Raw genomic sequence first — 27487 nt, 5'->3', positions numbered from 1 at the left:
CGTGATATGCAGCTGTGACGAAACCAGGAAGTCAGCGCCGCCGCCGAGGCACACAAACAAACAAACCTAACATGGACGAATGGACGCTGCAATTGTTTCTGTTCTTCTTCTCTGCAGAATTAATTGTTAAATGTTGAATAACGAGAGGCGCTTTGTGCATTTTTAGCTGGTAAAGATATTCATGCTTTTTTCCCTCCTTCGACGAGAACGAAGACAGCATTTTCATCCGTGGCTGTGATTGGTCAAAACAAACGTGCCAATTCCGCATCGTCCAATCAGCTCGAAGTATTGTACAGAACCCGAGCAAATCACCACGGAGATTGAAATTGTGGATAACTCCCTTGAGTGAATCACAATTATTACACTCTTGCCAGATTATATTTACGTCAGTGAAAAAATACGTTTTTATTTTATTATTATTATTTTTTTTTATAATAATAAATCCACTGGCAGAAATGGGCCTCTGACAAGTGGAAAAAAAGAAAGAAAAACTCATTCTTTTCTTGCTTGCGGAAATGGGCTTCCATATACTGTGTATGTAAAAAATTTACTTGACATAATTTTTTGAAGGTAAAAACTGCTTTGAAATGACAACTTGGAAATCAGATTCACTCAACAGAGTTGCGGACGGTATTCAAATTTGCTATTAAATAAGGCACCGTGATTACTTTTGGATGTGTGTGTTACCTTTGCATTTAAGGTGACACCAAATAGTGAGTGAATGACATTTAATTAAAAGAGTAGTCACGGTTTCTTTCCATTGTGTTTGCCTTTTTCACAAATGTAACTTTTTGTTCTGTGGAGGCGAACAATTTCCACGTCAAATTGCGATTAAAGGTGCACCTCGCGCCCCGAGGCGTCTTAAAGCGACACGTCTTCGGCGTGATAATTGAGGATGTTTTAGCGCGGTGTCTTGTGTGTGCGTAAACACAGATAGCAGACGGCCCACTGAGGTTATCGCCGGTGTGCGCCCTTCCCCAAAAAAGCGCGCCCGACACTCCCCCCGGCCCCGGAGGCGAACAAACAAACAAAGCATTAAAAATGCACAAGGCTTATTCATAAAATGGATTGATTTGGCCTCTTTTATTGCTACCAAAGGGGAGATTCCGAAGCTTTTGGTGGTTTTATGACTCATTAGTATTTCCTGAGCGGTAAACAAACGCGTCTGCTTGTGCAAAGAAAGCTAACACACACATGCGCGCCGTTTGCTGCTTTTGACTGCATGGAGATGTTTGTACCCTTATTGGAGGTGAAAGGGTTACATGTTTGTTTAGGGTGCCGCTATCTGGTTTTGTTTGTTCCTAGCATAACAAATCCTGATAGCGACAGTTAGCAACATTTTAGCACAAGACAGGAAGGAAGACACGAGGTGTAGGCGTAGCTCTGTTGGTTTGTTTGTTTGTTTGTTGGGTAGAACGATTATGCTGAAATTGCACTAGTTCAAATGGTGATGAGTCCCATGAACCAGTAATTAGCCTGGTAACTAACAAACCAACTAAAAAGAGCTACAAAAGTGGTGTGCTAGCTAACATAAAACAACTTTTTAGTATTGTTGTTTTTCATTTGAATGATGGAAATGTTCTAGAATGAAACTCATTTAAAGTCTTTACGTCATTTTCCGTCAACCAGTGGCCTAGCTAAAATATTGACATATTGTTAAGAAGTTATAATACAACAGCCCCACACCACCACTGGATAAAAAATGGTAGAGACCTGTCCGTCTGGTACAAAAATTATTCTCCATGAATAAGGGAGTAGCCTGCTAGCTAACATACAAGCAAACAAAAATGGTGAATTAAAGTGGCACAGACCCATCTCCTTTGTGCTAACTTTATCATCCATGAATCAAAAATTAGCCTCATAGCTACTAGCACGGACATATAAACAGAATTTTTCTTACACTCGGCTCAGAAGGCAAATGGTACAGTCCAATCATCTTGTATCATAATCTGTTTACCAAATTTTCGTTTAGTTTGCTTGTCAGTACATTGGTTAAAATTGTGATAAAATACAGTCCCACGATTCTTTGAGGAAATTCAAAGTCAATCAAATTTTAAACTGAGTGCAATCTGTAAAATGTAAATTTCTTTAAAAAAAAAAGTTTGCTTGAGTAAGCCTTGAGCTATAATTCAATCTATGTTGCGATTTAAGACATTTAAAGTTAGATGGCTGTTGTGTTGTGTTAATCTTTTGCCGCAATGTTTGTTTACATTTTGACAACGTCAGCTTTGTGCTATTTTAGTTCATCGCTGTGGTGTAAAGGGAACATTACACCAGCTACAGAATAGAAAAATGTTTGGTTCAGTTCTATTAAGGGCTATTGTTTTTTTTTTTCCCCTGAAAGCATTACAATGTCTCTAAAGAGAAGCGATGATCTTGACCCAGTACGGTGGCCCAGATGGTGAACAGCGATGGCCCAATGGCGGGTACACTAAATGTGTGTGTGTAAAAGAGGCAGAGAAGAAGAAAAAGAAAGAGATTTATAGTCTCATCTGAGCCCTTGTACCTTGTATTGTCCTTTCAGCATCTGTTCTTCCGCTGCTGCGGTCGCTCTCCATCTCAGGGGTCAGAGCGTCTGCAGCAGAAAAGAGATCAACGCCGTTAAACATCCTCCCGGCGTCCGGCCGGCGCAATGTCAGCAGTGCCGTCGCATCGTTCACTCGGAACGAGCAGCGGCGCCTCGGAGCCTCGCGGGCGAATGTGAGACATACTTTAGCTATAATAATCTGTTGCCTGGAGTCACTCTACCTTAAAACGACAGCTTCAAAACCATTTACAGTGCATCCGGAAAGTATTCACAGAATTTCACTTTTTTTGTCATGGTAGTTTTTAATGTATGTGGAGATGGTTTCTTTAATGACAATTAACATTCTCTAATGTGGTTGCTTCAAAATGTTGAGTGTGTCTTTGTTTACACTCTTCCGATTTATTGTTTCTTCTATTGTTGCTTAACTCCATAATACTATTTTCCTTGCTTTTAAGTCCTCGTAAATTGTAACATACCACAAACGTTGTTAACTCATTCAAACCCAAAAGCCCAAAATGTATAAAATACGTTTTTTAATACTTTGTCCTGTTTTTAATGTTTTTTTGTTTGTTTTTTATGCTAGAGCATACAGAAGGCTTTGACACAGCTTCTGACATAAGTCACTTAAAGCAATGGTAGTTATTACAAAAAACGGCCAGCAGATGGCAGCAGAGTATAAGAGACCTTCAATGAAAATGGCTGGGAGTGAATGAGTTAAATGTTATTTTGAAAAAGACACCTAGACACCTCCTGCCACTTTACTATACAGTGCTCTACTGATAGCGGTCTGTAGTATTCATTGATCAGTCATTGAGACCTCTCTCATGTTGTGCTTGTGCTGGCGTAGGTGCAAACTTGTCAGTTCCCAGTTCACATGTACAAACCTTACAAAAAAAAAACATACACACAATGTTTAGGCTATGAGTGTTGTGAGCATCTTTGAGCGAACATTTTCTAGCGACACTAGCAGAGTTAGCTTGTGGCTAAAATGGTAGCCGTGCTGAGGGGTGCGTTTGGACATACGCTTCCAGCGTGCACTGCTTCACTCTGACCGTTCGGAAACTCAGTATTTTTCAGAGTGCCTCAAAAAAGGCTGTGGGCAAGGTGCACTCAATACGTCAGGCAGTACAGATGGAAACAGTTCAAGCACAAGCTGCTAATTGGTTTATCGCATAGGCTGTGTTCGGGAATTAATGGGAGGGGAGCACGCCCTGCCTCTCAGAACAAACACACTCTTAGAGTGCTGATAAGGCGTCAGTGTGAATTTCCAAAAGCACCTGAGATAACACAATACACTGCACAAACCTTAAAGGGGAAGTCCCCCCCACCCCACCCACCCCCAAAAATCTTGAAATGTTATATGTGACCTCACTCATCTAAGCATGACATTCTGATTAATATTACATTTGTGGAATATGAGTTAAGCAGCAAAATCCAGCCGTTTTTGTTCATCTCAGGGGGTGTGAGCTGTGATTCGTCGTTGCCTGAGCAACTGTGATGTCATCTTCCGTTGACAGCAAGTGGCAAAATGACCGCCCCCTGAGATGGACAGAAACGACTGTATTTTGCTTCATAACTCAAATTCCACAAATGTAATAATAATCAGAATGTCAAGTTTAGACCAGTGAGGTCACATATAATATATTATACTTCCACTTTAAAGGAAATTTACTACTACTAGCCTCATCCTGTTTTGTACTGCTAGTTCAAAGAACTGCTTCAAAAGCGAACACGCCAATCAACTAAATTGCTTAAAATGTAAAAAAAAGAAGAAAAAAAGGTTTATTGTTTGAAAAATCATCCCGTATCTAACCAGAGAGAGGAGTTCTGCTTTTGGAGGCAACCTAGCATGTTAGCTTCCTCAATTAGCACGACTGCATTGTGAGTGTTAGGCAGACTCACGTTGGTGGGTTGTAAACGGTACAATGTTAAATAAAATAATACACATCAGAAACAATCAATTAAAATGATAATTAACTCATTTAATAATAAATAACAAATATGTGAAAAATGTGAAAATAAAATCACTGACCGTTGAGTGAGCGCATGCTGTCGGCGGGCGACGGCTGCTTGAGGGTCTGCTCCGCCTGCTCTCTCCTCTTGGATTCGTACTCCAGAGCTTCTTGCAGTTTCCTCTTGGCCTTCTTCTCCTTCTTCAGACGCTTCTGGATGATCGCTAATGAGGGAAAAAAATGTGGGGAAATGCACAGACCTTAAATACGTTCTTGGAAATATTGTATAATATCAATGAAATCCTTTTCATCTATAAACGCATTCATGCAAAGATTAAATCAAGTGAAAGGCATATTAAAATAAAGTGCATTTCCATTCATGACCACTAGAGGAAAAAAATGGTGCCTTCAGACACACACAAAAACACGCACGCACACACAGATTCAGTTACCTCTGTTCTTCTGCTCAATAGCCAGCTGCTTTTCCAGAGTCTCCCGGAGTTCCCGCTCTCGGAACAGCTCCATCTTCAGCTCCGTCTTCTCCAGCTGAACCTGCTTCTCTTGAGCACGCGCGTTGTCAATGGCAACCTTCAGCAGGCCCTGCAAACACGCACATTATATATGACAACAAATAACCAGCTATTTACCTGTCATCATATAGTAAGGATACTAATAGTTTCCAAGCGGAGACTGATAGCTGCCGCAGTAGTGGAGAATGTGGAGTGTAATACTGAGTTCATCAATAGAACAATGACGAATCTGATCAACCAATGATAGACCAGCCGTGGTTTAAGTCACCCATATAGCATAGTATCTTCTCACCACACTTTGAACGCTAGCCGACCCAGAATCAGGAATACTACACACTACACAGTAAATTCAATAGAGTAAATTTGACTCAATTTAGAGTGGGACCAAATAGACTCAGTTTTAGAGTACGATTTACACTTGGAAGAGAGCAAAATTAAGAATAGCACGATCTACTCCCTGAGACACGTAGCTCCTGCTGTGTGTTAGTATATCGCTCAGGTCAGGTGGAATCTTCCTAACTCCAAGACCAAAAAAGATAGCTCAGGTGGCAGTGTGGCAGTCTCCCAAGCTGAAGGTCTTGATTTCGTTCATTAATCCTTGAGTGACTTTTATTGTTTTTCAATTCTTTATTTTACTCTCTTCCAAGTGTAAATATTAGTCTAAAAATGAGTCTATTTGGTCCCACTCTAAAAAGAGTCAAATTTATTCTAAATTTACACTACAGAATTCACTGTGTACCTGGTAGTAAGCTTATAGCGAAAATGCTACCTAGTACCAATATAGGGCGCAAAACAGTACCTAGTACGTGCCTGATACTATAAATATTACCTGGTAACTGGAATGCCAGAAATAGAACACGGTGCAAGAAATGTATACCACTACCAGGAATCATACTTTGTACCAGAAATAATTAATCTCTATTAAGTGTATAAAATAAAACCTACTGCTTGACTAAAATGAAGCAATACAGTGCTATGCCGATTTGAATTCTACGAATTGCTTAGGACAGGTGCTATAGGGATGAATGGATTGTACCTGTATGTTGGTGAGGAGAGTCTCTATTGACGACAGGCCATCCGGGAAGAGGAAGGGCGAGGGGAAGCCGGGAGGCAGAGTGGGTCCAGCAAGCGACAACCGCTCGTAGCTGTCTCTCGCTGTTGGCGTACACATCAGGTTATCGTCTGCAAATACAGTCAAAACCGATTAAGTATTTTCTGTACTGCTTATCCTCACTAGTAAAAAATCAAATGCAGCATAATCTCTAAAGAGGAAAGCCCCTGAGGTGGTGAGATTGTGTTTGGTTCCACTGCCCTAATAGAAGTCTCTTCTTCTTCTCTTGTCACCTGGACTCTAATAAATACACTTGCAGTGGCTCCTGTGAGATTCCTTTGTATTGCTTTTCCTCAGCATTCCAAAGTGGGGGCTAAACACTATCAAGACGGACATAAATCCCAGCTTCCCCCATTTAAGAGATGTCATGTGTACAACAAAATCACGAACAGGCCCGCCCGCCTCGAACCCCGTGAGGCTCGCGCTTCCTTTGTGCTCGCACGCGCGCGACTGTCTGTCAAACCGCTGATGACATCATCCTCCTCTCATCGCCAAACGCGGGGCTAGAACCCCGCCATCTGCCGTCCAGCCTCGGAGGAGGACGAAGAGGGCGGGAGGCAAAGACAGCACAAACATCGGACGTGTTATATTTGTCCACCTTGGAAAGAGACACTTCTTTTTGAAGCCACTGTTTAATAGCTAAATCAGTGCAAATGAAGGGGATTATTTTTTTTATCATTATTAAGTTTGATAATGCATGATTATTGTTATTTTAAAAATATTTTGAGGGGAGTTGTTTACATTTGCTATTGCAATATGTCCAAAAAATGTTGTTGAAATGATCTCAACAATCACAGACGAACAATAAGTACAATGTTTTATAGCTAATATAAAATGATAAAAATACTTTTTTTCAATTAAATTTATTTAATTTTTCCTATACTTGGATGTTTTGTATAATAGGACATTGTAGTCTTATCAAAATTATTATGATCATTTATTATATGTCTGCAATAGTTTGTTTTGTTTGCATTTTTGTTAGTGGACTGCATAAAAATAAAAGCTTTTTATTTCATTTTCTATTATTATTATTATTATTATTCTTGTTTACACCATTTTATTGTATTTACTGGATAATGAACAAATGGGTTTACATAAAAACAATTTTAAGTGTCTTCTTGGGAGTCCATTTATTTTGAAGGGCTCAATGCTTCATGGAATGTTTTTTTTCCCCCATTTTTATAGAATTTATTTTTCATAATTTTTTGTGTTTTTAAATATTTCATAAATATATTAATGCTATCATTACTAACGAAATAAATATGTTCGATAGTTACTATATATATATATATATATATATATACATTTTCCCTACTGGCGTAAATAGGCTTCTGACAGTGGGACCCCCCCCCCCCCCCCACTGCCGGAAATAGTCTTCTGACGGGGGTAAAAAAACAAAAAAATCTCAATGAGTCTCAATGAGTGCCATTCTAGATTGAAATGTGGACTTCAGTGTTGGTTTGTGATTGTGTGGCGACAGAGGAACGGTGCACAAACAGCATCCACCTTCCCTCACTCCCTCTACTCCCTCTTCACCAGCCCCCCATCAACATTCAAGCGATGCCAGCCAAGAGCCGGGAACAGCTGGTGCTACATTAATTAGTTTAAAGTATTTATTTCGCCCATCCTCAGAGCAGATTGAGCAAAAACATTGGAGATTATTTCGAGCATCTGCAAAATGCCCTGGAAACATGTCGGGCGCCAAAAAATGGAGCGCTAGGATTCACAGTTTAGGCTTGTAATTTGGATTTTGAGCCCACCTTTCGTGTGGAGAAGGCAGCGAAAGTCCGTGGAGGAAATAAACAACCTTTCCGCTTTTATTCGAGGGGAAGAAGTTCACTATGTGTGAATAATTAGAATGGATAGATTAAAATGTGTTAATAATGCGACTTTGTAGGAATAATGAAGTTTCCACTTTGAAATAGAAATCTGCTTTGTCTTGCTTAAGTGACAGGGCAACCATATTTTGGTCATCAAAACACATTGGGCAATCTTCCAGAAGATGGATACCTCCCTTTTTTGACTCAACATCCTCCAAAAACAAACATTTACTAACTGGGTGTGATTATATGTGCATCCATAAACAGCATAGGGTTTGCACGAAGACGTGCGCTTCAACATATTTTGACAGACCAGAAAAAAAAAGAAAGAAAGAAATATACGACTTAGCAGTATGCTTAAGGTCGTTATTGTTACTAGCGGGAGCCCTTCACCTGCTTCTTTTCAACTTTTTCTTCCATATCATTTTTTTTAAATGCAGGGAGTTTGGACTCATGCGCCGTAGCAGTTTTGATGGCTTCAATGCACCATTTACGAGCCTATAGCGACATATTAAGCAGAGCCGATTTAGTGCATGCGAGTCAACTAGCTATAAAACATTACCATAAGTATGACTACCCATATTGTCTGTGAAATACAGCTGATATGCATTCTTTTTTGGAAGCTGTAGGTTCATGTTATGTATCAATATTTGCCGTGTTCTCCTTTACAATGAAGCTCTCCAAAAACAATTATTATTATTATTATTATTATTTTAAATGTTTCTATCTTGTGGGATTACATTTTTCTTGCGATGAGCATTCTGACAAAGGCGCACCTGATTTTCAAAATAAAACATATGGTCATTCTTCTTGAAATCGCCACTCCAAAAAAAGAGAAAATTTTAACCAGACCATCTCAGAATTAGATGAAACTTGGTATATCTGTACATTATGATCCATCTATCCATCCATCCATCCATCCATCCACCCATCCATCCATCCATCCACCCATCCATCCATCCATCCATCCATCCATCCATCCATTATCTACCGCTTAATCCAGGGTCGGGTCGTGGGGGGCATCCGCTTTAACAGGGAAGCCCAGACTTCCCTCTCCCCGGCCACTTCAACCAGGTCCGCTGGCGGGATCCAAAGGCGTTCCCAGGCCAGCCGAGAAACATAGTCTCTCCAGCGTGTCCTGGGTCGTCCCCGGGTCTTCCCGTCGGTGGGACATGCCCGGTACACCTCTCCAGGGAGGTGTACGGGAGGCATCCGAACCAGATGCCCGAGCCACCTCAACTGGTTCCTCTCAATGCGGAGGAGCAGCGGCTCAACTCTGAGTCCCTCGCGAATGACCGAGCTTCTCACCCTATCTCTAAGTGAGAGCCCGGACATCCTGCGGAGGAAAATCATTTCGGCTGCTTGAATCCGGGATCTTGACCCACAGCTCGTGACCATAGGTGAGGGTAGAAACGTAGATCGACTGGTAAATCGACTTCGCCTTTTCACTAAGTTCCTTCTTTACCATAATGGACGGATAAAGAGTCTGCATCACTGCGCTACACCAAGCCGAGCCTAGAAATTCTGTCCATAAAAGTTATGAACAGAACCGGTGACAAAGGGCGACCTTGGCGGAGTCCAAACCTCACTGGAAATGAATCCCACTTCCTGCCGGCAATGCGGACCAAACTCTGACACCAGTCGTACAGGAACCGAACAGCCCGTATGAGAGGCCTCGGTACCGCGTACTCCCGAAGCACCCCCACAGAACCCCGGGTCACGGGACTTCTCTAAATCCACAAAGCACATGTCAACTGGTTGGGCGAACTCCCATTCGCCCTCGAGGATCCTGCTGAGCTGGTCCACTATTCTACGGCTGGGACAAAAACCACCCTGCTCCTCCTGAATCCGAGATTCGACTTCCCAACGGACTCTCCTCGAGACGGGCTTTATAATTTTACAACACCAAATCCAAAATTTTACGGACATCGCACTAATTGGGAGATACGGCCAGTCAAACTTGTCAGATTTTCGCAAAAACGGGCGCTGCTGCTAATTTACTGGGTCAGTCTAAAAAAGGAAAATTTGAATTATTGGATTGAATGTCCTTTCCAACAATACTTTCCTTTGAAGAGACAGAGTTCAAATAAATCCGGCCAATAAATGTTGGAAAGTGGCACTTTACTAGGTGGGATTTGTACAATACACAGTGAGGGGGTACACATTGCCCCTTCAAGGTTGGTTAGGTTGGTTGACTGAGACAGATAAAATCTAAATCTGGAAATCTGTAAGCATTTACAGTAGCTAATTCATGACAATGATCAATCTATGGCGCTGTGTAATATGATGAGGGCGGTCGGGCCAATCGCACAAACAGTGACAAAAATGCAGGCTGGTGACTTAAGCAGAAATGATAGTGTATGTAGGGGAAGACAACACAAGTCCTGGAAGGAGAAGACATCTGGTCTTGCGATGATTTCTCCCTTTTCGGAATCGCAATCCCTTACTGCTTCTACTTAAGTGATTGACAAATAGACTGCCAAATGATTGCAAGAACAGTGACTGCAAAGCCAAACTACGTGGATGCAGACAAAACTCTGGACTCAGTCACAGGGCACATATAGAGTTGACTTTGGATCCAATCCCAACTGGAAACTGTTTTGGGTTCCAAAAAGTGGAAATGTCTGTTAAAGTGAGGATGTTTGGTGCCCCTCAGCAAGGATATCCACCTTGTGCTGTGTGCGAAATAAACATCTCTTAGAGTAAGATGAAAGCCCCATTTCATCTCCATAAAACACCTAATGAAAGATCAAAACGCCGCGAGTTGGCCGGCGCTCAGGTTGATATAGCCGTCGCCCACCCCCGTTAAAATCACCATGTCAACGAGGGACGTTAGCGGACCTCTGGGAGAGCGAGCTTAGTAATTGATTCGTACCAGTGGCACTTTGTCGTCCTTATTCCGAGCTGGCATTAATCATAAATCATTGCTTTAACAAACTCCGGCGTCAGGCTTCCGCCGGCACCCCCAGCTCGACACAATGTTGGATCACACAGAATATTTGATGGCTTTGTTGCGACGGGGAAACAACCTGTCACGCCGTGGGAAAAGCAAACAGCGCGTTTTGTTCGACAGACTCCGACGAGCTTACAAGCGCCTCTTGTCAGATAATATTTCCACCACGAGATGGAAAAAAAAAAAATCAGGCAAATAAAATGCGATGAAACCAAGAGAGGAAACGTCTTAATGGAAGTTGAATGTATAACCCAGCAGATCCACATCATCTTCCATTCAGCACACACTTTTTGGATGTAAACCCTGGCAAGCGCTGGCGTGTTTATTCTTCACAATCGCTTCACGAGCGCAGTCTTCAACTTAATTACAGCGAGCCCGCCGGAACAGAGCGCTCTGCTTCCAGGTGATATTTCTGCGGGGCTGGTGAGGCTGCCAACAGCAGCTGTGATGGTGGCGTCGGCGTCCAGGCCCGACGCTGTGAAATACCGCCTGCAAAAACGGGCAGGTCACCCCGGCGCTCCCCCCACTCCTCCTCCTCCCCTTTCCTGTCACCAATAACATTTCACGCACAACTGTTTCGCCGGATAATAGGAGCCACAAATAAAAACGGGGACGCTGTAAATACAATGCATTGTGAATGAAACACCGTAATTTAAACACCTTCAGCGCAGCCTCCATAACTCCCTCCTTTCTCCATCTTCCTGCTTTGAATAGCTGCAGAGGGAGTCCTTGACAGCGTGCAAGCAGTGATGAATTACCTATCCAGTTAATTTTCTCACTCCTCCACTGTTGTGCTGCTAAAACACCAGGCCAGGCATTGACTTGACTATAAAAACATACAAAAAATATATATAATAAATTTATAAATGTGAATCACTTGAAGGGGTTTGTGTCCAATTTACATGTGATTATATTTGTGCGGCAAGTAGGATCTTGGACCATAAATTAAAACAATTTTATAATGAAACACAGAAACCCTTTGAATTACATGCTATTACATTTATGTTTCTAAAACTATATACAAAATCATATATGTTAAGTTGTGTTTATGTATTTATTTGTTGTTTACATTTTTGTTAGGTAAATGATAATAAATAAATAAAAGATTAAAAAAAAAAAGCTGATATATATATCATATATTTAATTCGGATGTGGGGACAATGTATAGGTTATTAAAATTGCACCGCACATGAATCCTGCCCAAAAAAAAGAGCGATAATAATAATAATAATAATAAATGAAAACAGTGGGCTTCTCATTAAAAAAATAAAAAAAAAAATTATATAATGCATAAAATATGTGTAAGGATCCGTACATGTTAACAAAATAAATATAAAAATATATAAATTACATAAAAAGCAAAAAAAACAAACAAAAAACAACAACCACCCAAAAACAAAAAACAAAGTAAATATGTGTAAGTATGTTAAGTTGTGCATACTGATTATTAAATGTGTGTTGGAAGTTGACCTTCAATCTTACATTTCTAACAATAAAAAAACAATAATCCGAAATGTATATATATTTTTTTTTTTTTCCCGCAATTGGAATTTACATTGTTAAAAGAAAACTAAATAAAATAATATATACATACTCTTGGAACAATACAAACACTTAAATAAAAATGAATAAATAATAATACAGTACACGCAAAGGGCTGTGTATAGTAAGCAAGGCAAAAATATGCATTAAAGAGGCCTTTTTTTTTCTTTTCATCCTGACAGACACACATCGCAATCTGCAGTGAAGCCAGAGGAGAAAAACCTTGGGAAATTTAGCTGCAATCTCGGGATAAATAGCTGTAATTGACCTTGGGAGTTGAAAATGTGCCATATGTTTCTGGTTCCTGTGTTTGAAAGCGACTCCCTCAGGACATTGTTGAAGCGGGGAGAGGGAGGTGAGGAGGAAAGACAGACAAAGAAAGAGAGGGAAAAAGAAGAGGTGGAGGAGGATAGTTAAAAAGGCAGCGAGGAGATGGATGCGTAGATGGCCATGGCACAAGAATGGAATGATTGAAATAGTGACAAGAGCAAGAGAGAGAGACAGGCCAAAGGTACACTGGGCTGGGCCAGACAGAATGATATATTGACAGGTGAAGCTTTTGTCCTTGTGAGCGCCGCTCCTCCCAGCAGGAGATGCTTAAAAAAAGCAGCAGCTTGTCAGCACAGACTCCTCACTGCACAATTACATTGGATTTGCCTAGCCCCAGAACCTCCTCTTTCAAATGGACCAGTTATGACCTCTTGGACAGCCATTAGCGGCTAACGCGGCACTGATTCCACCTGCACTTAAAAGCAATGGATTTGGAAAATCTTGTCGAGGGGAATCATGTGTTTGCCGTTGCAAGTGCAAGCGATGCAGGCAGGAAAGAGAAGTTGCATGCAATTTGAGCACTTAAAAAAACATGAGGCTTGCTTATCTTGCAATTGCTGTCTGCACTTGAAAGCGTCTTTCAGGCTAAGTAGACTCAACTTGATGACCCGTCTAAATGGATGGATATAAGCAACAATGCTAATCAAATGTCAAACCGAGTAGCACTGTCCCACATTAGCACCACACATACTTGGCTCTACTCGCTATCGACGAATATCCGGGCATTTACGATATTTCCACAATACAAAGATTGATTTCCATATTATTTTGCTTTTGCCTGTGACATACCAAACCAGGCATAGTAGTAAAACATTTGATCACATTTTCAAATCAAAATAATCCTCACAAATAAAATTACAACAATCCGATGCCCAATGCTTTTCAAAGAGCGTCCTTTCACCGAAGATAAATGTTGCATTCGAGGAAAGTAGGAAATCGAATTTATCCCACCTGGATTGTGTCAGTTCCATCCTCAAAGCGTTTGAGGCAAATACTATGTTCACATGACACAACATGATTTGGAATAACTGCATTAATCAGCAAAACAAAGAATTTATCGGAATCAGCCATCTTTGTTGTTTACGTTTGCCTCAAACGCTTAAGAGGGCAGAACTGGGACACTCCGAGTGGGATAAAAATTTTGACTTGTGATGTAAGCACTGAATTGTCAATACCATAAATAACTAAATGGCTAAAAATTACAAAAATGAACACACACAAATGTTTGCTTACTCAAAAGTCCACTACGACCAGTACTACCTGGTTATGTCTGCATTCCTATCATGTCATGTCATGAGTCAATACCATATGGGTGACATAAGCACTGCTGACCTTTCATTGGTCCAGCACAACCATTATAACAATTGAGGACACAAAGCGAGAAATGATGACACTGAACACAGACGCTAAGTTTAGCTAACGCCACAGTCTTGTCTTTACTGCAGCCCTCCATTTTCTTCTATTTAGGGCATTTTTTTCTGAGCATGTGTTAGAGCAGAGCACTATTTGAGAACATAAAAACACAGCAGAAAACAACACTATCGGTTTTTCTGCTGTTTTCAAAGGCATATTGTTATACACACAGCACACAAATAGCAGCAAACGAGAATAAGAAAAGAATTGCTAACTTTCTTAGCACATGGATTGTTCATTGTTTTATTATTAACTTATTCTAAATGAACACAGCAAACTCACACATATTTGTTGTTTGGCATTTGCAAACATATTTTTTATATTTTGGGGGGGGGGGGGGGAACCTAATCACTGAAAATATCGTCTGTCCGTTGTTTTTGGCCAAGAGCAAAGCTAATTTAGCGCCACCCGGTGGTATCTTGGTGTTTTTGTTAGACGTAACAAAATGATGGCGCTTTGAGATCTCCCGTTTTGTTGGCATGTTGAATGCCTCTTGTGGACATTAACTGAAAGTATGTTTCTGCTTCTCTCTCGAAGCAGCGACTAATAGTTTGTGTAGCCCACTTTGCTGTTACAATTTTCCTGTATTATGCAGCATTTATTTTTGTGTGTATTTGCCAAAAGGTAAGTTTAATGACGTAATACCGCTTGTGTACATCAAGTTGTACTAGCGTGTTTATTATGCTAGTATGCTAGCTAATACTATTGATGAGCCTCATGCCTCTCCCAGACGAATTGCGGGGGTTGACTGTACATTTATAATTTGTTGTATTTTATAGTATGTATGGGTGCCTGAAAAGAACCCAATTTTAGGATTGGTCCTTGAGCTGAAAAAGTTCTGCTTCACTTGCAAAATGAACAAAGTAAACACACTGATGAATGTATGCGAAAAGCAATGCAAACACACAGTCATTAAACACACACAGACACACATACACACATCACACACACACTAATGTGGCCTCATCTCATTGAAACTAATTTCCTTTTCATCACGGAGAGAGGAAAATGAGAGTTTGCCGATCCCTGCTGGGGGACAAAGTCAAGGGCCCCCAGTCGGGATTGGGCTCGATTAACAGGTAACATTTGGCACTCACTCTCTTATCGCAGCGTGAAAATCAAAACGCCGTGTTTTTTTGTTTCCCACCCCTCCCCACTCCTATCGGTTAGAGATGAAATCACTTGGTGCACAAAGCCATTTAGAGAGAGGGAGGAGAGAAGGTGAGCGGGATAATCAGGCTGGCCACTGGGCCGTGTTTTCCTAAATGCACTCCAAAACTGTGCACGGGCATTAAATTAGTGGCGGCCTACCTTAAAATGTTGACATTTAGCGTGACTTTTTGGAGAGTGACACCCTCATATTTTTCTCGTTGGATATCATTAAATCTCAACTGCCCTATGGCCGTGCCTTTCCATTAATAACCCATACCGTCTGTTGCCTCCCTCCATCTCCCCCCCACTCTCTGTCTCGCCACAACCTAAAAGTGACGACTCCATTGCTTTTGCCTTAATAATAAATTGAATCGTATCCTCAAGGCCGCATGAAGAAAGAGTCACAGATGGACATAACAATAAATCTTTCGGTGTCAGGGACGTGACAAAAGACGCTAACAGGAAGCTGTCCATACACACACAAGCATTTTTGAAAACTAGCTAAAAACTTTGATAATACTTTTTGCAGTTAGTTTGCTTGGAGACAGCCAGCACAGTGTGTCATACAGTTCTTAATTTCATCGTCCAAACCATGACTCTGTCTTCCTGTGTGGCGTCTTAAATGACATTATAAAATATGTTTTCAACGATTGTTTAGCGCCACACTTTCAACAGTTAACATGTCACACTAAGTACACTTTTTCAGGGAACGTCGATAATGTTTCCCCCCGTGCTTTATAGGCCTGGCGTGTCACCATGCTTTTCCGGCACCCATGCCAGGCTAAGCACACCAACGTTAACCCCCCCCCCAATTAAATCGCTGCAAGTCACTAGCCGGCTTGCGCACTCCCTTCCTCCCATCGCCAAACGACAAATATGATTCGACGCATGTTATTCATCGTCCGCCCCGAAATCGAAGAGGATTTAGCACGTTTATATGTTAACAATCTTCTAAAAACAAATTCTACAAAAAAATATGTTCAAACCTTTCAAACTAATAACACATAACGTCACAGTCCAAAACACTTTATCGCTCCCCTGTCTACTTACAAACCTGAAAACTGATGAGTCCTTTTTTTTTCTAGAGGAAGTCAACCCCCCAATTTTTTGGGGGGACAATAATATGTTCTATGCAGCCCCATTAGTCTAAATGTGGTATTCTGGTTGATATTGTGTTAGTGGACTGAAGAGTAATCAACTGAAGATGGCATCACAGTTGCTCAGGGCTAAGGCAACGACCAATCACAGCTCACCTGTTTTCTGAAGTTGAACTGTGATTAGTTGTTCCCTGAGACCTGAGCAACATTGATGTCATGGATTTTGCTTCATAACTCATATTCCACAAATGCAATATTAATCAGAATGACATATTTAGACTAGTGAGGTCACATATAAAATATTATTGTCAAGACCTTTTTAAGGTTGACTTCCACTTTAAATAGCTTTGTGAACAAATAAATAGATAAAATGGTGACACCTACCGGTCAACTTTGTGACCTACATGTATATATGTACTTGAAATAGCTCCAACAACCAACATCCCATGCTCACCGTCCCGTTGACGAATATTTTCCCAGGGCAATTTTTGTTCCCAGTCCTTCCCTATCCACCAGGCTTAGCAAGTTTATAAATTCATATGCCACAATTTTGGCAAAATGATATCCAAGCCAATGGATGTGTTCATATACTAACAATACTGGCGTAGATATGGCATCATCATCAAAAGAGATGCACTCAATAGTTGACAATGTTAATTTGCATGCATGCATAAAGCACATTATTGCGTTAAGTGGCGGGAGAAGGCCCAATTAGAATCAACTTAAAGAATCTAATCATGCATGAACAGCGCCGTACAGACAACGATCCACCCTTGTGTTCCGCCGTGTATATGAGGTGTGGCGCTACTAATAAGAGCAGATTATGAGCTACAAATTGAACTTTAGTAGCGTGCGTTTAAAGGCGGAGGATACAAGCGTGTTTCATCATTCGCTCAGTCAGAACTAAACAGCAAAGACGTGCGAGAGAGCAAGAGAGGGAAGGTAACGAGGGATCGGCGTTGACTTCCAACTGGGAGGAAGATATCTTGTCTTTTTATGCGGGCCGTGTCATATTTATTGCATAAAGGTCAGAGTGTTCATTTGTTCAAAGTCAGCATTTTGCCTCCCTCCTATCCGCCGTGTAATAAATGCAGGGGGCTGTGTCATTATCGGACCTACGAGGATTACAGGCTTGGCCGACTGTGATGACTGCATAAAAGCGTGCGGGACTTTTTTTGTTTCCGCCTTTTCCGACGAGCTCTTAAAGAGAGCCCCGATAAAAGGTGGCCTTTTTGTGGCAAGAAGTTAGCGAAAAGGCTTTAACTGTGATCTGTAACTGTCTGCAAGATAACACTACAAAAGGAAAGAAGAATTACAGTGGAACATGTGAGGTCGAGCTAACAACAACATTTTACTGTTTATTGAAGCAGTGATTTAGATTGCGGCCGACCGTTTATTGACACAAGAATCCAAGAGATTAAAATTGATTGGCCATTTTGCCTGACTCATTCCCATTTCCGAAGGGGATCATTTGTACTGTATACGCCGCTAATCTCTGCGTGACCCACTAATCATCCAGCCATTTATTCCTCACTCTTTGTTTACTTTGCCTTTTGTTTGGCATTTATGAATTCATTAGAGCGCCTCCTCGTGCAGCTTAACGCGGAAGGTGACTGGGGAGTCCTGTATGTACCCGATAGTGCCGCCGGAATACGAGCAACACAAGCGGCAATTACACATTGATAATAATAATGAATCATTCGGGACAAACAAACAAACAAACAAACAAGAGAGGAAATCTTCTGTAATTGTCAGTTGTTTTTTTTAACGGACGTATTAGCCTTAGTGGTACGCTTTGAATGTCACATAATTTCCGTAAACCTTTGTTGTGCAAATGCCAATTTTTTTTAGTCATTGATATAGTAATTTCACAACAATTCATAAAATTATTTCAAAACGAAAAATTTGTACTGTCTAATGTTATAATTTAAACATGAAGTAACTTGCGAACTCGTGCACATTTTTTAAATATTAAAATACAACTTGACGCCATTCCAAACAATTGTATGTATTACTATTTAATTTATTACTGCTAAATTGTGTTATAGTGACTCCTTTACACGACGTTAACTTTTATTTTGTTACGTTCTCGGATGTGCATTTTAAAGTGATGCAGCTTTACTGCAAGCAAAAGACGATCTAGATGTGTTACACTTGAGCTATTTTCTGGAGTTGCTGAATAAAATACGCCTCACATCAAAAGATCAATTGGCTTGGAGTCACTCCAAGTGGCAAGACGGCATCTATTTGGCTCTTGGCTCTGACAGGGTATTGAGACTGCCCATGGATTCCTCTTGGAGAGCTGTATCAGCCTAGCCCGATGCTAATCGCTAACACCGGCGCTACAGATTGCGTTCTGTCAAAGCAGGGAGCCGGTGGTAGTGCTACACAGTCCAAATGGCTCCTCCATTCAAACATTCTGCCCCTTAAACATCGTGCATTTAAATTCCAGTGCAGTACAGTGCATTTCTAATAGGTCAATTTGACGTGGACGTTTGTGCTGCATATGAACTGCCGTGAACTTTTAGTTAACGCAATATTAATGCAGTAATTTAGACACCCATTTTATATATATATATATGTAATTCTATGACTTCCGAACTAGACTTTCAAATTGCATGAAAACCCCTTCATCGTCAGGTTTCAGCAATATGATTTAAATATGAGTTTGCTAAATAAAAGACGATTGGATATATATCTTGATACGTGCGATGCGATACGATTCAAGGACAGTACATTTTTGTAAGTGTAATGATTTGATTTGGTTTCATTTGATGCACTATGACCTAAGGGGAGCGTACCTTCATACCCACCTCCTACATGTCACATGCACCCATGACAAATTTGGGTACGGTAATGTAATAGGCATATTTTCATCAACTTGTGAACAAGAGAAGCAAATCCCTCATAATTTTCTTTTTTTCTTTTTTTAATTGAACAAGTATAAGTATTAGCAGTGGACAGATAGCCTCACAGTAACTGTCTTTGCTACGACATGCCTTTGCCTGGTTCCGGAATCCACTGGGAGCAGCTCTACTGGCACTAATCCATACTTGTACTCTACTTGGCTTGCTTTTTAACGAAGATGATGAAGACACGAACAAAAAGAAGCAGAAAAAGAAGAAGCGGGGACTTGAAAAGGACTGGCTTAAAACAACACTTTGCAAAGACGGATGCAAATCCATTAGTCGTTTCACAGTTATAAAAATACTTAAGGGGCCCTTATAATCGTGGCGACGTGTTAAACGTGCGGAAATCTGTTTTGATAACATTATTCATAACACCGGCTTTTCTCGTGCGAATTAATAACACTTCATTTGCAGACGCTCAAGAAAAGCTGACACGGTATTTGCAGCTAAAGAGATTAATTTTCAAACACCTAATTGACAGACTGGGGTTAGACTGGATAAGCAACACACTCTATAAGGCGGCAACTGCAAAGTCAAGGTGACTGGAATACTGAGGAAAAAGGCTTTCATAAAAAAAAAAATCAGAATAGAGAGCAGGAAGGGAGGGAGTGAAGAAAATTAGTCCTGAAGCACTTTTCTAGCACCCGCCCCCTATTCTTCCTTTCTTTATTAGGAATGATTTACTTTCGTGGTGGAAGGATATAAAAGCTCGAGTATAGCCACGTAATTATCGCAGAGTGAAAATTTAGAGGTTTGACTCACAATGTCCTCAAGTCGGCTATCGAGCAGACTGCTAGACGATAAGAGAGGACGCGCTGCGCTCCCGGCATCGCATCGCCGGTGTTTTTTACGAGCGCTGCCAACGAGGAGCGCCACTCGCCAGTCTGTAAACAGGATGGGAGCGCTGCGAACGAGCAGGGCCGCTCACTGTTTACCTTGGCAAGCCCTGGCCTCAGCATGTCGGCGGCATCCCTTAATTACTGTTTACATGCAAATATTAAATTATACAAAAAAGACCCCCACCCCAGCAAGAACGTCTCCAAAAGTACAGAAATACATATTCAGGGTCAACCTTATCTGTCCGCAACAGTCGCCGCCAAGATATGTATTGTTTTGAATCGCAAATTTTCCGGCATTGTACATAATCTTCATAATTGCCTAATGCTGTTGTCCAAGGGCGTCGGGATGGGAATGTGCTGCCGCGATCTGCATAACAGCAGATGCTCAGATATGTAAAACTCACCTTGTGTGCTCTCAGGGAGCAAGGATAACAATAAGAATAATAATTTAAAAAAAGGTTGTTAAAAACCTGTTGTTGAGAGATGCTACACGAGCGTCGACTAGAATCTATATGAATAGGAGTTTGAACATAATTCAATCCTGTGAAGTGTTCAAAGTCCGAATAATTTAACTTCCGAAACATTTTTTTACCGTAGGAAATAATGTAAGTGCAATTAATCCGTTCCCAAGATCCAAAAACAGAAAATTTCTATTTTAATGTCTATTTATGTTTTTTACATTTATACCCTGTACAGTATTTTAAACAATAAAAATACCTTACCTTTTTGTTGTGGTGTGATGGCATCAGTGGATGAAAAATGCTATGTTAATGCATGCTTTAGTTTAGTGCTGAGTTTGTGTATTTTACATTGGGCATATTGTTAAGACTACTAAAGGGTCCTTGCGTGCACTGTTTAACGTCAGGCCAGTTGTTGAACAGCTAAGGGGAGTCCTCGTGCCAGTATTTACGGAAGTAGTCAGGGTAGTTACAACGACGCGATAATCTCCTTCCTAAATCCACTGTGGTTCGTAGCACTATACGTTTATCTTTGCTGCCACTGTTGTGTTTCTTTGAGCCCATGGCGGAGAAAATTGTCGTGGAAAAATCTAAATGCACTCGCAAATGTATGTCGCCGGGAGTATTCAAACTGACTGGAAATGAGCAGCGCGTCGCCTCAACTACCGCAACGTAAGCATTTGGCATTGCTCGGCTTCACTCGGCTACCCGTTCAAGGTACGTTTGGCTTAGCTTGGGTGTTCAAAATCCGATAATGAGTTCAAACTCCGAGCCATTTTTTACTCAGATTTTGTGATTGAAGTCTGGTTTGTACGAGTTCCGAGACGTTCAAACTCCGCGGTTCCACTGTAAATGCATTGCAGACTAGAATGTTTGTTAACACATCACAACATAGTTTCACCAGATACTATGAAACTTTACCACAGGTGTCTTTGTGCTTCATTCAGAAAAATAAAAATGATTATTTTTTGGATTGAAAATTATGTGGCACTCTCACACAACAACAGTTTTAAAATGTATTAATGTTATAAAAAACATATTTTTGTGAGAACTATATTTGGTGGCTCCAATTTGTTAGTTCTGCCAACTACTATATGGGGAATGACTTTCCCAATAGTAAAACTAGATCACTCATTAGTCGTGCACATTGAAAAAAGGCAGCACAGTGAGATAGTGGTTAGCGTCTGCATCACCGTCAAGAGGTCTCGGGTTTGAATCTTGGCTAAGGTAATCTCACTTTCCAAATATGTTATATTATTACAGACCAACTTGTCCATAGGTGTAAATGTGAGTGTGAATGGTTATTTGTCGTTTTACTAGCCAGTTTCAAACCCGCTACTCGTCCCAATGTCAATGAGGCTAATAGTCAGGTGAGGCGCGGAGTTAGCACCCAATTCAAGATGGGAAACAGAGGTGATAGAAAAAAAGTAACAACAGAGAGTAGGGCAGGATGCCGATGGCCCTAAAAGAAAACACTTGCCGGAGAAACCTTGACTACTAAATCTTTAGCTGGCTACATGCAGAGAAAACCACTGCTAAGAAACCTCGATGAATTGGCAAAAATTTCATTTAGTAACTCTCGCTAGGGCAATGCACACTTTTGTGACAGAATAAAGGCCTATGATAAAATAAGAGTGCCTAGACAAACTAATAGTGAGTAATCGCATAGCAACTGACAACCTTCTCATCACATTTGCGTAAGACTAGACAAACTAATACATCATCATCAAATATTATCATAATAAGGGCCATAGCAACAGAATAGCAACTACAAAATAAAAATGACTTAGAAAATAAGACTGACTGGGGCAGCATGACTGGTGGTAGAGTGGTCACATCGCAACCCTGAGGTTGTGGGTTCAATCCCAGATCAAATTTGAGACCACATTGAAGTATCCTAGAGAAAGCTACTGAACCCCCAGTTTCTCCTGATACTGCGTCATCAGCAGATGAATGAGTAGTCAAAATCCTTTGAGGGCCTTATAAGGTGCAAAAGCGCTATATAAATGAAATACATTTGATCAAATACCTCCTCATCATAAGGGACAACATACAAGACCATAACAATTCAATGACCCCATGACCTAACCCAGTCACAACTCAGTCTCATCATATAACATCCATCCATCCATTTTCTTATCCACTTATTCCTCACAAGGGTCGCGGGGTTGCTGGAGCCTATACGAGCTGTCTTCGGGCAGTAGGCGGGGTACACCCCGAACTGGTTGCCAGCCAATCCAGGCCCTCATATAACATGCCAAAGTAAGTCCAGGAGATCCCAACATTCCGACTGATGCATTCAGTGTGACATGTTTTTTTCTGATATCAAAACTAATTTTAAGATCCACCTGCACAATCTAATGTGATCCCATATAGAATTTTTCAAACATCATGAATCAAAATTTTATTCTGAATGTGTTCTGTAATTATATTTGAAATTTGTAGTCGTGTTTTTTCCATAGGCATTTGAGCCAAAAAAAAGAAAAAGAAAATACAACATAAAAGATATTTTCCTGACATTGACACTATGCCTATCATTAAAAGTTTGACGTGTTCAGCTCCTTCACTTCATCTATGCTGACTTTAATGCTGTGTGTTGTGTTGGGTCCTCCCAGTGTCCTTGACACTCGCAGCTTCAAACGGTGTGCTGACTACCTGACTTTTTTTTTTTTTCTCGGTCGGAGGAGGCGAGATCATTAGCCATCAGAGCCCCTGAAATGTGACTTGGCAGACAATAATGCTTTGTGATCAAACAACTTGTCAGTGCGTGCCGTTGAAATGAAAGAGTGCAGAAAAAAATAATTCAATAGAGGATCAATCAAATTTCTTCTTGCACCATGTGAGCAGGAATGCTGATGGTGCAAGAGTGGGGACGCGGGAGTTCATTTGGATATTTGTTCTCCGCTCATGAATGTTCCATCGCGTGACACCATCTCCCCGCTAATCACATTTCACTCAGGTGGGTGGTGGTGGTGGGGGGATGCTTTTAGGGACGTTGAAAAGAGAGAGGTTCTTTTTAATCTTTGAAATGCCTCAAAAGTGACAGAATGCTCTCTCCTGCCAAGACGGAGAGCATCGGATGGGGAGATAAATATGCTGTGGTCAGCTAAGTGTATCTAGTGAGCAGAGAGGCAAATTTAATAATGCATTATCATTCACTGGCGAAGGTGAAATCTGCCTGTCCATCAGGAGGCTTGGGCCTGTTTCATGTTACCCTTCAGTGCAAATGAACAAGTGCTTTACTCAGCCAGTGCAGATATGCACACGAGGCAGTGCGCGGAGGCCTCGCTAAATATGGAGCGTCAGGAAAAACAGGTCAGCAATCAAAGGAGTCATTGGTGGCTGCGGAGATGAATGATCAAGCGCCTAAATTTGAAATGTAGTTTCTAAAGTTATCTCAAGCCACTTTTCACATGGGGCATGCTTTAGATTTGTTTTTAGATATATTATATTCCTTCATACTAGCAGGCATTAGTCTTTTTTAGGGGTGTCAGGCGATTACTTTTTTTTTTTAAATCGGAATTAACTCATTCACTCATTCACTCCCAGCCATTTTCACTGAAGCAACCCCCTTCGCTTCCACCTGTTTTACTGGATTTTGAAAGTCCCACAGAATACTGTGTTCTATTGCTATAAAAACATGGAACCTACCAGAAGAAAGATTAGTCTCTTCTTTCAGGAAAAAAAGTTTCATCATTATTCTGGAGCTGTTAAATAATTAATTTTTTTTTATCAGATTAATCACATCTTAGAATTTTGATTAATCACGATTATTTGCTTAATTAAAAAATGCTTTTTTAATCAAAAAAACTTTCACGCCGAATTTGAAGAGCACCGGTTATGTCTTATCTTTTGACAATTAATGTTATGAGGACGTCTTCAACATTTCTGGATCCACAGCACACGCTCATCCTCCTCTTTTTCTAATCAGTTAATTACTTGCATAATTTAAAATGACCCCAATATTTTGACAAATATTCTAAATGTGGTACACAAACATGTGATTATGTTTATTGCTCAAACACAACCTGTGCTACCTTTAACGTAGCCATCCGCTTTCACGCTAAAGGATCATGGTCAAAATGAATAGTGCAATTAATCTGTGTTAATTCATGATTAATGCGATCATTTTTTGTGATTAATTAATCAGTTAATGCTTTAACTTTGACAGCACTACATTATTCACAAACCTGTTGAAAATACTGGCAAAAAGAGCCTTTTAGCAACAAAACTGTCAAAAAGAGCTTATTGCAACATGGCTCTGGCTGATCTCTTATACTCTGCTGCCACCTGCTGGCCGTTTTTTGTAATAACTACCTTTGTTTTAAGCCACCTCTTCGTGTCAGAAACGGCATCAAAGCCTTCTGTATATAAAAATAATAATAATTAAATACTAAATAAATATGTTTTTTCGGAGTGAAAGACAAAGCATTAAAAAACATATTTACACGTTTTTGGGTTTGAATGAATTAATCGCATGACTTCAATAGTTAACTCGCATATTTTATATCTGTTCTAAATGTACAATCAAACGTACAAAGTTTTCATACTCTTGTTAACATAAAAGGTGAAAAAATGTTAAATAGAAAAATTGCTGCATCTTTTAGTCATTTATATAATAATTTCATAATATTTCATAAAATTGAGTTAAAGTGTTAAGGAGTGTGGTATTCATTTGTGTTGAGGTCATTTTTCTGCCACTAGATGGCACAATTGCATTTGCAAGATGTTGGTGACAGCTCAGTGCGTTTCTCTTTTCATATTAAAAACTATCTAATCTTTAACATGAAGTAACTTGCGAAATCTTTAAAATTGTAAAATACAACTTGACTCCAGCCTCTACAAATATATGGATTATTATTATTAGATCTATTACTGCTACATTTTGACGTGGACATGTCTGCTGCGTTGCGACTGGAATTCCCCCAGTACAGGCTTTCCAATAAGGGGCGGTCATTAAAAATAAAATTAAAATAATGGCGTTAAAAGAACTTTAAATTAACTCAAAATTAACTCACTAATTGCGACACCCTTAGTTTGTTTTCTACTTTGGAGCGGTTCAGTCAGCGGCTATTCTGTTGTAAGAATTGCAACAGGTGCATAACCAGTTTCACTGTACCTTCTGTCTTCTTCTGAAATGATGATAGTGATGAAATTACAGGTGTCACGCAACAGATTATAGGTTGTTGACACACCTTTGGTTTTTGTGTCTATGCAGTTAGCAGCATGTCCTCTTTACACTGTGGTCGGGTGGTGATAGATTATTTGATACATTGTCCAGATAAATATTAAAGCTATCAATAAATGTTTTTTCAATTTGATGTTCACAGTATTTTTGCTGCTTTATTTATTTATTACTTGCAAGTCCTTACAACAAATTTACAACAAAAACGTGCCTAGCTGTGACATATTTTGTTATCACAATATTTTAGGGATAGGAAATTACGTTAAATTGTATAATGTCCAGAGTCAGTTTTAGCTAAAGCAGTGCTTCTCGGTTATTTAGTATTAGCTTTAAAACCAAAATATAATGCATATATTTTTCTGGATAATGCCATGCAACAATCACACAGTCAGTTTTGTCTCTCAAAAACCATCAGTCACACCTTTATCTGCTCCAAAGTTAAGGAATGCACTCATATTAAGCCAAAACAAAATAATGGTATGCTGTTTTTAGCTCATTAATCTAGCCTTGCCCTAATACTAACCACGGCAACTAAACCAAATAATCCTTTCTGGCGTTTGAGCGACTCGAAGATGGCCAAACATTGCCCCCAACACATGGTATTTACACGTATGGTTCGATGTACATGCATATGGCTGGCATTTCAAACACTCTCTCTCAACGAAATGAAATGATGTCAAGCCGTTTGATGTCCGGAGTGAATTTTACAGCCAAAGGCTTTCAAATGCCCCCCCCCCCCCCTTGTTTGTCAAGGCTACCTGCTGTTTTCACGAGACAGAGGCTTGTAGGAAGACTATTTTTTCTCTCGTTTGAAGCTGTTCAATTAGTCACATGTGAGATAGCTTTATACTTTAAACGCCATCTAATCTCACTCTCCTCGTTTTTTTTTTCATCCAGGAATTTTTTTTGGGGGGGGGGGAATGACAGAAAAAAACAAAAAACAACAGCCTCGGACCATCTGGCTCGTCTGCACGAGGTGACACAACTTCGGAAAAAGGCTTGACAACAAACAGCCTTTGTCCCGCCACCGTGTAGATGACATTGCAGCGTCTTTTTGGGTATCCTATTTAAATAGAGTCCCTTCTCCGGCGTTCCCGCTGCGCACAAGATTAATTGAATGCTCGGCCAAGATCGTAAAGATCAAACAAGTGGGGGCGATATCATTAAACCATCGGAATGCTATCTCTAAACAAACTGACGTGACGAACGGGGCCCTAATTAAAAAGCGGGCCATAAACAAAGACTCCTGAACAATGGTTTATTTTATTCATCTATCGCATCGTGTAATATCATTACAGTTGGCTATATCTATCATTAATTTTATTTCCTTCACTTAAAGCTTTTATTGGAATTACTTTGGTTATTAGTTAGTTCTTAATGTATCGGACGGCGGTGGCAACCATCTCTCTTATCTCGCTGCATAAACCTGTGCATGTTATTCAAATTGCCTCATTTATTATGATAGCTTCCTCATGTAAATTGTGCTGACTGCTCGCCCTTGCGTAGTCCTCATTAGACTAATGAAAACCTTCAAACGAAAAAACTAAACAAGCTGCCAAATAAAAGGTTCCGGGGTTATTATGAAAATTACAACTGTGCGAGCGGCGAGGAGCTCTCTTCATTAATTCATGCTCAGCAAATTGCTAACTAATTTGGTTGCACTCCTCTG

The 27487-nt window shown here is 40.4% G+C and overlaps 1 protein-coding gene across 3 annotated transcripts in view; it reads right to left on the bottom strand.

The window, feature by feature from the left end:
- dachd (dachshund d) overlaps positions 1–27487 on the bottom strand; it is a 164009-nt gene that overhangs the window by 5604 nt on the left and 130918 nt on the right. For all 3 annotated transcript variants that reach the window (XM_077580064.1, XM_077580062.1, XM_077580063.1), the window contains exons 7-10: positions 6046–6191; positions 4932–5079; positions 4560–4703; positions 2507–2575 (exon numbers count right to left, since the gene is read on the bottom strand). In XM_077580064.1, coding sequence (XP_077436190.1) covers positions 2507–2575; positions 4560–4703; positions 4932–5079; positions 6046–6191 — 507 coding nt within the window. The remainder of the gene's footprint in view (positions 1–2506; positions 2576–4559; positions 4704–4931; positions 5080–6045; positions 6192–27487) is intronic.

This window comes from Vanacampus margaritifer, chromosome 11 (genome assembly GCF_051991255.1).
Source record: "Vanacampus margaritifer isolate UIUO_Vmar chromosome 11, RoL_Vmar_1.0, whole genome shotgun sequence".
NCBI classification, from domain to species: Eukaryota; Metazoa; Chordata; class Actinopteri; order Syngnathiformes; family Syngnathidae; genus Vanacampus; species Vanacampus margaritifer.
This window is presented reverse-complemented; position numbering and strand designations above follow the sequence as displayed.